The 15,865-nt window shown below is 39.1% G+C and overlaps 1 protein-coding gene across 1 annotated transcript in view; it reads right to left on the bottom strand.

Moving 5' to 3' along the window:
- The window catches only part of iglon5 (IgLON family member 5), a 130,401-nt gene extending 115,014 nt beyond the window's left edge, over positions 1-15,387 (bottom strand). The window contains exon 1 of the mRNA XM_026924409.3: positions 14,846-15,387. Within this exon, the coding sequence (XP_026780210.1) occupies positions 14,846-14,900 (55 nt within the window). The 5' untranslated portion in view covers positions 14,901-15,387. The remainder of the gene's footprint in view (positions 1-14,845) is intronic.
- Between the last annotated feature and the right edge of the window lie 478 nt (positions 15,388-15,865).

The following is a 15,865-nucleotide window of genomic DNA, read 5'->3' as shown; positions in this document are numbered from 1 at the left end:
GAAACAAGCTCGTTAAAGCCGAATCACTTACAAGCACACAAGTCATTATCCTGATTGAGCTGAGGTAAAAGTTTACGATGCGATGAACTGATTACACCTGAGTCCTGTTTCTTTCATGCTTGTGAAACTGGTAAATAATCTTCCTCCTGTTCTGCACACAGGAAACTTTTAAACAAGCTCGACATGTGAAGCACAGTTCTGCTCGGACATTACTGATGTAAATTCACAGACAAGGTTCGTTTTTTCAGACACAAATTAAGACTAAGGAGGATTTACTGCGCTGGAAATCTACTGACGGTGTAAACGAGTCGCAAGAAATTGGACCCAAGGTGGCAGAAAACTAAACAAACCATTAGAGCAGGTACAGGATGGGTACAGTAGTTAAATTATAGTCATGAAGTTAAAAAGAAATACATTTTTACAACTCTTCAAATGGGTTCCTGAGTGGCTCGGATGTTTAGGGTTTAGTCTTATGTGATATAATGTGATATACATGCATCTTCTGCTTTTGTTCGCAAACTAGCCCACCTCCGTGTTATTTTGGGATGTTCAGTTGTTTCTTGTAGGTGTGTATCCTTGCTTCAAATGTTATTTACACTAATAACTTACGTGAAATGAAGGGGTATGAGGATGCACTGTGGCATGAATGTGTTTGTAGCTACATACTGGCCGTATTCATCTAAACTGTTATGTTGTTTATTTACATATATCTGTAATGCGTACTTATCTTGACTGTTATGTCATTTACTTACATGAATGTATATTCTGCACTTAGCCAGCTAGCTAGCTAATGTTAGTCACGTTTCAATATATTTAAGGTTAGCTAGCAAGCAGTGAATGATTAATATGTATCTGCTGAGTTTGTTCGCATGTCGGTGACCTCCATGTCATTTATCATCGCTAAGAGTAGAGGTAGTTAAGCTAAAGTTGTTTCATAAGGGTGTGTGTCCATGCTTGAAAGAATTTTGTAGTGAATAACGTATACAGTATTCAATGAATTGGTGTGAGGATGTACTGTAGCATGAGTGCATTTGTAGCTACATACTGTCCGTATTTAGAACTGTTATGTTGTATATTTACATGAATATGTTATTTACATGAATATTCATGTAAATAAACAACATAACAGTTGAGATAAATACAGCCAGAATGTAGATACAAATGCATTCATGCCACAGTACATTCTCACACCCCTAAATTGAACATAAGTTAATCACTACAAAAATCTTATATTGTTTACTTACATGAATGCTAGCTAGCTATCTAATGTTAGTTACATTTCAATGTAGATAACGTTAGCTAGCAAGCACTAAATGATTCGTATGTATCTCCTGAGTTTGAAGTTTCTGAGTTTTTGAATCAAGGGTATTACAAAAAACTCTAACTTACATCTCAAGGACTTCTAATAAGAAGGAAGTATCTTTTAGGCCCTACATAAATGACTGCCTCACCGTTGATGCTCTTGCCACTTGTGTGACAAATGGTGGTCCGGCAAAACTTGGCTTGCCTAATTTTTTTTTTTCCAGTTTTATAAATAATTTTTTTCTTTCACCCTTTGTGGGATGCTGACATAAATGGTGAACATGGTTATCAGGGTGGCATGAATGCAGCATTAATGCTCACTCTATCCAGGTCCATCAGCGTTAGTGCAATTTGGACAGTACAACTTTGTGGAAGTGCAACTCAACGATAAACAACACGACAATAAGTGCAAAACAGGAAGTGATTAGAAACATCACATGAAATATAAATGATGGCGATAGATATGGAAGTGTAGCATTACATTAATAGCTGTCTGGACTATAGAGCACTAAGACGAGGACGTTCTCCAAGTACTCTCCATGTACTTCTGTAAGTTGCTCCAAGAGTGTGAGAGTGTCTGCCAAATGCTATGAATGTAAATGGGAATATAAATGTACTGCTGTGGAGATAAAGCAAAGCAATTCGGTAAAATGTACGTTTTTTTGTGCTATAGGGTTATACTTTTGTAAAAACTCTCCAAACCATAGGCCTCATTTATCAAACTGTATATGAACAAATTTATTCATAAACCATTCCAAGGAGCATTTACACAAAAAATGTGGTATTCATGCAAATCCATTTGATTCAGAAAAACATTTGCATCCAACATTTGGCTTCTGACTTTGTGTAAATTTACATGTAAGACTCACTAATTCAAATTTAGCTTCAAATTTAACAAAAAATTTAGTGAAACTTCGTTCAATTCATATTTAACTCGAACGAAAGTAATCAACAACAAATCCATAAATTAAGACAAATAAGACTAGCCATTCATTCAAGACAAAAGTAATGGTGCCCTATGAAAGGAGTTAGAGTTACTATGTGTCTGTGGTAGCTGATGCGCTGCACTGGCTGAGCTGCATTACTGGATGATTTAATGCATGCTGCATTTAGGAGACGCTTTTTCACCCTTTAGTCATTATTTCGATGGTTTCAGCCCTGTGCGTTTTGTCGGATGGAGTTTCATGGGTGACGCTAAATGTAAATTGAGTAGCTGAGCGTGATAGTTTATGGCTGATTGGTATTTCTCAACATCAGACTTGAGTAAAAAGTAAATCAGCGTTACAGAAACTTTGTAAATCTGGCAGGAGTTTTTAGTTTGGTTTCACCTACAAAAATGTTTACACACAAATTTACTAAAACATTAATAAATGAGGCCCACAGTGTCTTGTCTTGATATCTTGCGAGATCTCTGTCAACAAAACTACCAGTGGGCTCCATCATGTGAGAATGTAAAGCTTCACCAGTTCGTAGTTTGAACTTCTTTGTATCATTAGAGTCTGATATAAATGGCCAATATCTATTTTTGATAACTAGTATAATATTATTTAGAAACCTGTACACTTTACATGTCAGGCGGAGGCATGGCCTCTGTGTCCGATAGTCACAGTGAAGGAGGTGTTTGTCAGTTACAGTGAAGGAGGCAAATGTCAGCCAATACTTTTTTCCTGCTGATTTGCACCTCTAGTGAAGCAGCATTCTTGTCGACAGTGCATTAGCCATTTTTAAAAATATAAAACTTGCAGTTCCCTCTGATGGCTCCTCCCCTTCCTCTACATAGAGTAGACTAAGGTCATCGAGTGCTGGTATTAGACATATCATATCCATTCATTAGGAGAGCTTATAACAGCTTACAAATTTGAGCTCTTGCAAAAACATAGCTGTTCGCTAGAAGATGACCCTTCTACTTCTACAGCGCGATTCTTTACAGCAATCCTCATCATGGTGTCCCTGATAGCACCTGGATAGTAGGATATAGCCGCACAAACTATAGCTAGCTAAAGAACAAATGCAAAAATCACCCATTTGACCACAAATAAGTTAAGTTTGCCCTTCGGGATCTCTGCTTTCGATGTATGGACAAACACTGGTGAACAGCAATTCTATTGATTATCGATTGGTTAAGGAGCTGTGATTACACACAAACATCTGAAACCAAACAAACACAGATAATGTTTTTAGACAGATAAATCTGGTATATCCAAGTTTGCCAAAGATTGCCTGTTACCATAGGGGGCATACTACTTTACCACACTATTTAGTGCATTAGTATGCGGTTTGAGACACTGCTAAAAAGAGAATAACTTCTGAAAAGGAATAACTTCTGTCGCTACTGGTGTAAGCAGATATTTCACCATAAAATACATTTCTAGATCAGGTTTAAATAAAAGCCCAAATGTCTCCATTTAAAATGTTGTGTTATATAATATTAATGTGTGTTATATCAATTAGGTTTTGACTGATAAGTCATTAAAAGAAATCAGTACTTGGTAGCACTCTCAGACCCTGCATTACATTCAATGATGTACATGTAAATTTTTTTTTTTTAAATCTAGCCTGAATTTATGCTCGTGACATTTTCATCTGCTAATGAGCTCATTATTCATGCCGTTATGAACTCGCCCATTTTGAAGTATAGGCTACCTGTGGGATCTGTGCTTGTGTAATAACTCAGTGTTAAAAATGACTGCAGTGCATGCCTTTCTTCAGCCAGTACTGCATGCAACAGCAGGGAACAGGCATCAACACACCAGCATAGACAGACAGACAGACAGACAGACACACACACACACACACGGCCACTCGTAGGGTACAGCTGGTGTTAACACCTAAGCCTTTCGCATTGATTTGCAGCTGAGCACCTTGTCCTCTGTAACAAAGACGCAAAGCACAAAAAGACCAGTGGTCCCTTGTTCGTGCAAAGAGCACACTTCAATCTGCAGCTCTCCATCTGTATGCAAGTACACACACGCTAACACACACACACAAATACACAACCCCCAGAGCAAAACTACTCTCCTTCAACAGCTCAATCCGGTGTCTCGGTACAACCGTAGAGAGCAAGAATTTTTCCCTAGGTCCACGACTTATTACGTTCTCCCTATATGAGATTAACTATTGATACGAGATCGATGGAGGCTATTTGCAGCACGGCTGCGGCGTCTGGTAAATATATAGATGTTCTCTCCCGGTGCTCGGTGCCCTCAGCTCTTTTATTGACTTGCACGAGCCCCCTTTCGCCGGCGGAATGTTTTAAATTCATCTTGCTGCCAGAGGGCAAAACAAGTCGGCCCGCAATTGTGGGCATGTTGTAGGTTTCTATACATGCACGAGAATATACCTCATGGTGAGTATGAGATGAGAGAGGTGTGTGTGTGTGTGTAAGTACATTTCCATGCATGTGCCTTCCTCTCATTTTCCTCCCATTGCTCATTTCTACCTCACTCTGTGACCACCTAAACGATTGCTCTACGCGCTACTAAATAAAACATGGCTCTCTTTTCACTTTTATTCGCAGCAGGTCCTTTAGCTCATGTGCATATTCATGTACTGAACAATAGGGAGAACGAAGGAAGAAGTGGGTAGTATTACAGTAATTAAACACGGCGGACGAACTCGTCCCATGCCACCGGCGACCCAAATCCATTCCCATTTTTTCTAATCACCGAAGACTTATAATGACTGTAATTATAGTAATGAATAATCATTGCACCATGATCTTCACTTATTGTCCTGGATCTAATTGCAAAGCGAGTGGTCAGGATATAACAAGATGTGAGAGTGAGATGTGTATTTGCTGAGGGATATCTCTGAGACGAAACGTCAGTGACCTCCAGGTGACCTCAAGGTCACAGCTAAAAGCAGTAGAATCTGCAGAAGCTGCATGTGTAGATTCCCTCTCATATGACTATTAGTCCGTTCTTTGAGCTCGGGTGATTTCTGTGATTTCTCCACGCCCTTGGCAAGGATATGTTCACCGTTTTTTCCTTCTCCATATTTCTGAAAGAGTTTTATGAGCATGTTTTCAGCCCTGCAAACCACTCAGCCAGTATTTTTTTTTTTTCAAATTACTTTGGTTTGTTTAATAATATGGTGTGAAACCCAACCAAATTGCAAGCGAACCAATAGCATCAATTTCACTTTGATTCAGATTCAGTATCACTCATTGCAACTCACAGATGGGTTCTAAAAGGGATTTTCAGAGGCTTTTGGGTTCTTCATGTCATCATACAAACAGATTAGAAATATGATTTGGTTCTTCAAATATTGGCACACTTTGTGAAAATGAGTGAAAATATTCCATGTAATGAGTAAAGAAATCACAAAAATCTCCCAAGCATGATGAATACAGAGCCAATACACACTAAATAAATTACTAGATAATTATATAAATAACCAATATTAAACCATTTTGTGTATCATCCAGCATCTTCTCTTTTTGCTTGTCAGTCCAAATCTCCAAAATACATAGGATTTCTGTAGTACTACAGCTCAGTCCTTTGGCTCAGTTTAGCAGGGAAAAAAAATGCTGCAAAAATACACAGTATATTTGGTTCACTCCCTGAAATCAGTCAAATCACTTTCCTAATGGAATCAAACCACACTATTCACACATATTAGTCTGTTTGCAAAGTCTGAATCAGAGCAAAATTTATATTTTTAGCTCATCTGCTATTTGGTTTGGTTTTATTTCTCACTGCACGTAATAAACAAAGCAAAAACGCAGATGGACATGTAGGGATGAAAACACAAAAACGTTAGAATAAGTGCGCACCGAAATCATAAAAACACCTGGCAACACACAGCTAGAGCTAAATAAATTACTAGATAATTATATAAATAACTAGTTATTAATCCTGTGTTTATTTTCTCTCTTTGGTAATCTGTCCAAATATCTAGAATCGCATTTCTGCAGCTCTGACCTTTGGCTCAATTCAAAAAACACGGCGTGTTTGATTCAATTTCCTGCACTTGATTCGATTCAGAGTCTAATCACTTTATCATTGCAGTTGAATTGCACTAGCGTTCACTTGGAAGCGGACGGGCCGAAGTTGTTTTGGTCTGCACCCGAGTATGATAGCTGCGTTCTCACCTGCCGAAAGAACCACACCGAGGCGGAGAACACACCAGGGTTCCATTCAAATGAACTAAACACTGTATATGTGAATGCACCCTCAAGATTTTCCTTCTGACTGTTTAGGATGAAGATGTGCATTCATTATGCACTGTTCGCTTGCCAAAACAGCGCCTCATATTATAACCCAGGTCTGAAAACAACGCAATCTGTTGGTCCTCAGTCCAACAGGTGCAAGGAGTGTGTGCAGATCTCCAGGCATCCTGCCCGGGCACTGCACTCTGCTTCGGAGAGGGTGCCAAGCACCATCCTCTGCCTCCTGCCTTGGATTTTCAAGCTGACTCGCAGTCCAAAACGGCAAAGCTGAGAAGCGACGGCACACTCCAGATACAACGGATGGAAGATAAAGAGCACACGGAAGCCAGGTCTGGAACATGACGCAGTTCAGACAGTGTGGATTTGACAGGCAAAGGGAGGGGTTGTGGGTTTAAACGAGGCGGCATCTGTTAGGGTTGGCAGCATACGCCATATGCCATCCCTTCCATCCCTTCCATCCCTTCCATCCCTTCATCCTTCCATCGCTGTTTATCCGCCAGCCAAATTTGCCGTTCCAGTTTCCACTTGAGATGCCAGGCTGGCTAACATGTTCTACATGCACCGACCCCACTTGTATTTTCCATATGTCATATAAAGAAGCCATGTTACTGGTGGAGCACCAAGTAACTATCAGACCAGCAATCTAAAAGGGATTCTCAGAGTGTTTTTGACATGAAGTCATATATAACGACTTGACATATATATATATATATATATATATATATATATATATATATATATAGATAGATAGATAGATAGATAGATAAGAAGTCATATAGAGAAAAGAAGAAATTATCAACATTGAAATTCGCAATCTCCGAAAAATAAGGATCTCCAGACACTCTTCTGTTGCGCTACTCAGGAGCCCAGAATGTTTTCTTTTTCATTTAAATTAGGATAGTTAGCCACCCAGATTTTAGCTTGTCGCAGTTGCAATTTAAGATGGGAATACAGCTATCAAAAAAATCTATAATACTTCAGTGTTTGATGTATTGGTCTGACAGCTGGGTTTGGGCAGGAGGGGAGTCCACTCTCTCGTTCATATTGCGGTCCACCCTAGATGGGCCATAACATTCATATCTTGAGGTTTGTACATGTGGCAGTCCAAGGAATTTTAAACTCATGAATTTAGGATGGTAATTTTACCTACAGCACCTACTATTATTTATTTTTTTCTAAAAGGAACAAAGAATTCATAAGAGCATGATTTTTGTCTGAGGGAAGGTAAGCGGTTTTTGCACCTTTTTTGGAGTTCCATTTTGTCTGTTCAACCCCAACTATTCAAACAAGCAATTGGTTCTACTGAAGCCCTTCTCCAGTTTCTATATTTAAGACTTGGTGGTTTATGGGTGCTGGATTCAGCAGTATATGATATAAATACAATAAAAGCACACTATCATTGGGTTCCTTAATGGCACCTTAGTGTTATCTATTGACAGAACAGTCAGGTGAAAATAGTAACACTGACCAAAATATGTAAGAGAATCTAAGAGCTGTGGAACCGCTAGAGTGGTAAGAGACCTCAAATCAATATCAAGGTTCACATCTCAAACAACATAGAAATTACATTACGTAGCCCTCACTTTCTGATTATCTTCTCACTGACAAAAAAAGAAAGGTATTTTTATATGGTTACATTATCAGAATCCATTACTGCATTGTGTAACTGGTTCCTTATGGTTCTTTTATTAAAAAACTCCACGAGTTCTAGGTAGCAAGATGTATGGAAGGAATAACACATGACAGGCCATGCTGTCCAATAACATCACATGCTGAAGTGTTTTATTTCTCTTATACCACAGCAATTTGCCAACAGTTTTTAATTTATTAATGAATGATATATTGCACTTTTTAATCATTTATATTTACACTTAATATTCCTTATATCATTAATGTTGTAGCAGATATACATAAGTTTTTTTTTAAATATTTACGATTTTTGAAATATTTAAAACAAAGACAAAGTATAAGTAAAAGTTCAATATTCAAGATTCTACACTATTTCTAGGTCCCTATTCAAATGTGTGATAATAACCATGTTAACTGCTTTGTACAAAAGACAAAAGGTCAGATTTTCCTCATGTTTAATCTCTTCTATTGAAGCCTGTATTCGGACGACACTCCGATGGATTTGATCTAAAATGGATCATGAGGTTTTGCACGAACTTGTGGAGTCCATGTCTGCTCGAGTACACACTGTCATTAAAGCGGAAAGGGGGTAAACCAAATACAAAGAAACTCTGAAATTCATGGTAGTATTTCAAAGATTCTAGATTTTTGGACCCCACTGTAATACATATTTATGTGAGTTGTTTTACAGCTGGAACTACTGTCAGAGCAGCTGTTATATCAACACCTAACACATAATCAACACCTTCTGTCTCAAGAATTCAACAGTGCTATGGTATAAGGCATATCACAATACTTGAAGACATCCTCATGAGACATGATATATAATTTTTCTAAAGTTTTGCCAGCATGACAACAAAGGCCACTGAAGGGATCAATATCATATTGGCATATTGCCCAGCCATAATGCTCACCTCTCAACGCTTTCTACCTTATAACACCTTTGTATTATTTTCCTATCCATTTTTCTACCTGGAGTGCAGGTGCTGCGTCAGGCATCAGCCAGGCGAGCAGCTTAGATGAAACCATCAATAACATCGGCTCGGAAATGGCACAGGGAATCCACAGGTTTGAGTAATGACTGTATCTCGAGGCAGTCTGTGGTGCCGTCGTAATACACGTGAAACAGCAAATTCTCCTCCCTTGTATGAATCCCTCGTGCGGTTGATAGACTATGCAATGCTAACGCAATCTGACTTTTTGACCTGATTATAGGAATACTCCTGGATTTTTTTTTTCTCAATTCAATCTCATTCCTGTGGATCTGTAGCATATGTACCATTACTTCTTATAATTTCATCATGTTTCTTTGTACTGACAAGACTCATTTACTCAAAACTCACTTACAGCGGAAGCCTAAGGGCAGTTCTTCAATATTTCAACTGTAAATCCACAGCACTGTGGTTTTCTCAATTCTGATTGGTCAACAGCAGCTCTGATAGTAGTCCCGGCTGCAAAGTTTATAAGGCACTTGTTCGAATTACATTTTGGTTTCTATGGTAACAGCTAACACAGGCACTTGTATGCCAGACACTCCAAATAAACTTAAAAAAAGGGAAGGAAGGAAGGAGTCTCCAGTGTTAGTGCTTTTCTGAGGTAGTCAAAGGTAGCTGTGCCACAGCTATCCCTTTAAATTTTCTGACACAGCAAAGTCTTCAGGAAAAAGCAAGGCTGGTGAAGCACCAACTGTGTATAACTGATATAATGTGAGTAATAACAGGAACTAACTTGTTTTGTAGACATTCCACAACATTAAATGTAAGTATAATTGGATAAAAAGTATGCCAGGTTGTTCTTTAATTAATATAAAAATTTAACCATTTTCAAAATTGCTTTGGTATAAGAGGAATAAAACGCTTCAAGATGTGCTCTCATAGTAAATTAATCAACAATGTCTCATCCTAATCCCTACTGTTTGGGTAAAACGATTGCAGTTTTAGACTTGTGTGAACATTTAATGACAGACTTTGACAACTGCCCTTAGATTTCTGTGTCAGAAATCAAATAAAATTAAAGAAATATGTCAATTACTGTCCATGGTAATTGCACTAAATTACAGATTTGGTGAAATTATGTTGAGTATTCCTTTAATGAATTTGTGTGGAAATAAACAGATGAGAAGGTGCCACAGAATAACCAAAGATGCTGCCGTTTGGACAGGAGAACTGTTGTTTCCTGGTGTAATTAGCATTCATTGTACAAAAAAAAAATTAACGTCTCACAAACAGATGCATTTCAAACAAGACAGGAGGCTCAATCTGCTAAGTGCTTCCTGTCTCTCTCTTTAACTCAATTCTGTTTACCTCTGTTTCATGGTGTACTCTGACTCAGCCCCAGAGTCTGTTTTCCTGTGGGTGGTGAGAGGTCATTGTAGGTGAACTGTGTTTGAATGACACTTTTCCCCATTTTTCCACAGCAGTATCCTCAAAGCGTAGAAAAAACAGTGAGAAATGTTTTTTTTTTTTTTTTTAAATGGATATTTAAATGGATATACAGTACATCTTGAAATGTTTACCCACTGTGACCTCCTTTTGCAGCTTTTCAACATTTGTATTCCTTGGATATAAGTGAACAGCGGGAACTGGTCTGGGTATGTAAATATCTCTGGGTTTAAATATGATAAAAGAAAGAAGAAGATGTGGTGGCTTGTGTGCTAGTGACCAGAAGGTTGTGAGTTCAAATTTAAGGACTGCCTGAGAGCCACTGTTGGGACTATATAGTTTGGACTGGACTCTGGATTCACTTGGATGTCACCTTGAAATAAAACATTTGCCTTCTGAGTGAGAATCAAGAAATGAAGAAATGTAATGACTCAAAACCTCGGGCAAATTGCAATCTGATTTAATGTAGAGGCCGCGAGATGATATGTTGAATCTGTGAGTTAATATGTTGAAGCCATGTGATATAAAATAATATGGAGCTGATCAGATAATATATTAAGGCAATGAGATGATATGTTGTGGCCACAAAATAACATTGAAGATAATAATTTGAGGTAATGAAATAATATATATAGGTGATCATATATTGAGGCCCCAAGATAATATATTGAGATAATATATAGAGGCCACAAAATAATATACTGAGGCGACAAGATAGTATATTGATGCCACATGATAATATATATTGAGGCCATGACATAATATATTGAGGCCACAAGATAATATATTAATGCCACAAGATAAAAAATATTGATGCCATAAGATAATATATTAAGTCATAAGTAAATAAATTGAAGCCACAAGATAATATATTGAGGCATTGAGATAATACATTGAGATTATGATAATATAGAGGTGATGAAATAATATATTGAGGCCACAGATTAATATATTGATGCTACAAAATAATATTTTGAGGCCACAAGATTATATATTCAGGCTAAAAGATAATATATTGAGGCAATGAGATAATATATTGAGGACACAAGATAATATGTTGAGTTAATTCATTGAGACCACAAGATAATATATTGAGGCCACTTAAGAGTATTTGCCTAGCCAGCGTTTGCTGAAGCATTGGTTGCTGCTATGTGCTGCTAGTAAAGATGTCTTCATGCCGAGTTTTATGTTTACGATGTCATGGCACTAGCATGAATTGTACCTTGACACTTGTGAGCAAGGTGTAGACCCTGGAAGCACACGAGTCTCAGTGCTCGAAGAACTGAAGTGCTCTCACCTGTGACATTTCCTTTGCATGCTCGCTTCACTGCTCCATGCTCATAAATAACTATTTTGTGCAGGAAGAAAAGCAGCACCTTGCGCTCATTTGACTGTAACCATGCTCGCTGAGACCGCTCAGTAAAAGCACACGGTATCGGAGCGATACTCAATACTGGTATCGGCATCGATGCATATCACTTGTAATATTGTCAATCATTTCCATTCTTAGGTTCCTGTGGTCACAGTGGTCAAATTGATTTCTCTGTGTGTCACTCATTGTGAAATGCACAAGTTAAGTAGTGCATGTCCAACAAATAGATCTAGATTAATTCTATTTTATTTTGTGGAAACACCTTATTAAACATAAGCACCATGTCACCTCAGAGGCTCTGTATGTTTCAGTACAAACTGAAGGCAGAAAAGCCCATTTGTTCCAATGTAACCTTACACATTTCCAATAAACACAACACAAAAATCCCATGTTTACACATTAAGCCTACCCTAACAGGAGAGCTTTTAATTAAGTGTTGTTTTGTTTATCCAAACCCAGTTTTTACACATTGACCTTCAATTAAATCAGCATACAGTCAACTTTATAATAACTTTATTTGTTTGCAGCACAAAGTGATTTACAACATTAACATAAAAAGACATGATAATAAAAGAAAATCTGGTAATACAGACAGGAGGAGTAAAAAAATGTATAAAACAAAACAAAATGAGATTCAACAGATTCAACAAAAACATAAAGCAAATCAGGATTTAACAAAAAGACTTTAGAGAGGAAATGATAAAATGATGGGATAATGATGTGTTAATAATAAATGCAAGAGTGATTAAAATGATGAGACACAGCAGAAGTTTACGTTGCTTGCTTATTAATATCCTTAATGAGATATTCATGAATTGCATAGTTAAACCTTGAATAGAGATCAGTGACGATTTCAGAGGAAAAAAATCGTGTTCACAGAAACAACGGAAATAAATTACTAGCTAATGTAGAATGTGAATAGGCCTGCACAGAATGAGGCAATTCAGAAAACTATCAGTGACAAAACTCCACTGAAGCCTTGCAGGACAGCCAAGTGCACAAAGGACTCCATGACAGCGGCCTGCATGATTTGGCATACTAAATTGTTGCAGAAAAACAGAAGAAAGACAACTACTTAAATATAAGGCTCATTATTTAACATTTTAAACATGTACAGTAATATTCTGGCTATTTACCACAGCCATTTTTACTAAAATTTCTACCAACAGAACAAATTGACCAATAATGTCCAAGTTGACATTATTTATAAGCTACTTGTTTTTGCTTTATCGAGATTTGGATTAAACCCATTCGATTCAAGTGAACAGTCAAACAAGCTAATAATTATAACAACTCAATACTGAATATAATAACTTTATTACTGGTGCTTTATGATATCCACCTCTGTAACAACCCCTGGGTATTCCCCTGGCGCCTGTTTGAGAACTGCTGCTCTAGAGGGACCACAGTGCCACAGCTGGTCGTCCTTCTTATGATTAGCTGCAGTCGTGGATTGTGTGCTAGTGACAAGAAGGATGTGGGTCCAACTTTTAGGGACAGCATGAGAGCCACTGCTGGGACTCCTCAGTTTGGATTCTGATGTGGAAGACTGCCAGAGCTGGCTGGTGGGTAGGAATTGGCAAAATGACCAAATTGGAAAGAAAATGAGGAGCGGTGGGAGTGGTGTTTGTCTGCTGAATAAGAATGACTCACAGGACACAACCTCAAGCAATCAGAAGAACTAGTACATTTCAACAGACACTGGAATGGTACAACAGCTTGGTGTGGGAGGGATGGCATACTCTCTCTCTCCTGTCAGTCACAGCGATACTAGCCAATCGTTGAATTTCTGAACTCATGTATGCGGAAGAGGGTAGATAGTCCCTTCGCTGCCCTGTGATGCAACATGAGCAGCAGTTTCGCAGTGGCTGGCTTCAGTGGTTGGCTTCACATGTTTTGGAAGAACAATGAAGAAATGAAGAAATGTAATGACTTACATAACATAACCTCGAGGACAGACTGCTACATTTAAGAAGACCTTGTAAATGCAGAGCATGCTTCACGCCTAATAATTACTGTGACAGGGAATGTTCCCAGTAATTTCCCAGGTTCATATAATCAAAATGTATGTATGAGTATTGGAGACACATTCTATTCTCCTTAAAGCTCCTGGAGATGGACTACAATGCCACAGCTGATCATCCATATGTCCTTCGAACCATCCATCCATCCACCCATCCATCCATTCTCAGTACTGCTTATTGCAGGGCACAATCGCATACACATTCACACACCCAGTCACACACTACAGACAATTTGGAAATGCCAATCAGCCTACAATCAGCCAATCAGCCTGCATGTCTTTGGACTGGGGGAGGAAACTGGAGTACCCAGAGGAAACCCCCGAAGCATGGAGAGAACATGCAAACTCTGCACACACAGGGCGGAGGTGGGATTCGATCCCCCAACCCCGGAGGTGCAAGGCAAACATAAATATAGTTTATCACTATACTATATAGCTGCCATTTTAATGCATTATTCCGTCACTGTACTGTGACAAAAACAAAATAATAAATATAAAATGCATTACTATGGAAAACAAACTTACTGGTGGGTGTTACAGGCACTCAAATGGCCTTGCTGTCTGGTGGGGGCGTGGTTAAAAAAATAAATAAATAAAGGGGCGTGACTTGTGATCTAATAAACAAACAGCCCTCACCAGGACAGATCACAAGATCTACCTTATTAACTTTTAAGTTTTGCCTCTGCTGATGAGGCGAAATCCTTTTGCGCACTAGCTTTATGCAGCATGTTTGACAATCCTAATCAAATGAGGGGGAAAAAAGTTAAATGTGCTCAAGAATGTAAAAAATCTCGGCATACAGACGGAGCGCGCGCCGCGGCGCATTAGTATGCGACTGGAGAAGCGCACGAGCAGCAGAAGCAGAGCGCGAGGCGAGACGCGCTCCACACACAGAGAGAGAGAGAGAGAGAGAGAGAGAGAGAAAAGCAACATTCGGTATTTGCAGCACGCGATCCTTTGCGACTTACCTTCAGGCAGCAGCGCCAGCAGCAAAGCGGTGAAGATTGAGATCGCGCGGCTCATGTTTACGAGTTTCAATCGCTGTATCTCTCCTCGAGCACCGTGATGCAATTCAGCAGGTTGTCCTTATGTTTGTTTGTTTTTTTTCTTTGAAAGAGAGAGAGACAACGCATAGAGCGCACCGCACGCGCTCCTCCTCTGCTCTTGTTTACTACAGATGCTCCAAAAATGTCTTAGATGCGAGGGGTTTTTTTTTCTCCTCCTCGTGCCTTTTCCCTCTCCTCCTTGCTCCAAAGTGACCCCTCAAGAAAGAAGCGACCGACAGGCACGCAAATATCCCTCACGCAAAGAGCATCCCCGCACGCGCCTGAGAGGACCAGACGAAGTGATGAAGTGAAAAAGAAGGGCTTATCACAGAGCGCGCGCTCTCACTGGTGTATCTCCCCCTCCGGATTCTCTCTCGGAATGCGGCGCGAGCGAGCGGATCAGCGCGACACTACGCGCATAGTTAGCGCGAGGCAGAGTCTAGAGCGGAGCCCGCACGAGCTCTGATTGGCAGCTCGAGGAGGAAAAGCGGCCGGCCAGTTCCAAGCGGGGGTGGGGCTCAGGGGAGGCGGGCTGGCCAATCACAGGGTGGGAGGGGCGGGGTGAAGACAGGAGCGAGAACAGAATATTAAAGTGATTTATAGGGAAAGTGTGCAGGTACTGCGGTATTCCTCCTGACAGTGTGTACAGGGAAACACACACACACACACGCGCACACATGACATATAGTAGGTAATAATTACAAGAAAAAAGATAAAGAAGAACAATAAGAAGGAGAAGAAGACACTTTACATATAACAGGTTTCATTTAAGTTAAAATTAAAGTAGTAATATGAAAAATAACTATAGCATGAAAAAGAAAATCCATAAAAAATCAAAATAGAATAAATATATAAACAAATAAATATGTTTAATTAGAGATGGCACTGATCCGATACCCAGTGGTGGATTGGATATCGGAGAAATATTGAAGAACAAATTCA

This window comes from Pangasianodon hypophthalmus, chromosome 22 (assembly GCF_027358585.1).
Source record: "Pangasianodon hypophthalmus isolate fPanHyp1 chromosome 22, fPanHyp1.pri, whole genome shotgun sequence".
NCBI classification, from domain to species: domain Eukaryota; kingdom Metazoa; phylum Chordata; class Actinopteri; order Siluriformes; family Pangasiidae; genus Pangasianodon; species Pangasianodon hypophthalmus.
The sequence above is the reverse complement of the archived record's forward strand: the minus strand, read 5'-3'. Positions and strand labels throughout refer to the sequence as shown.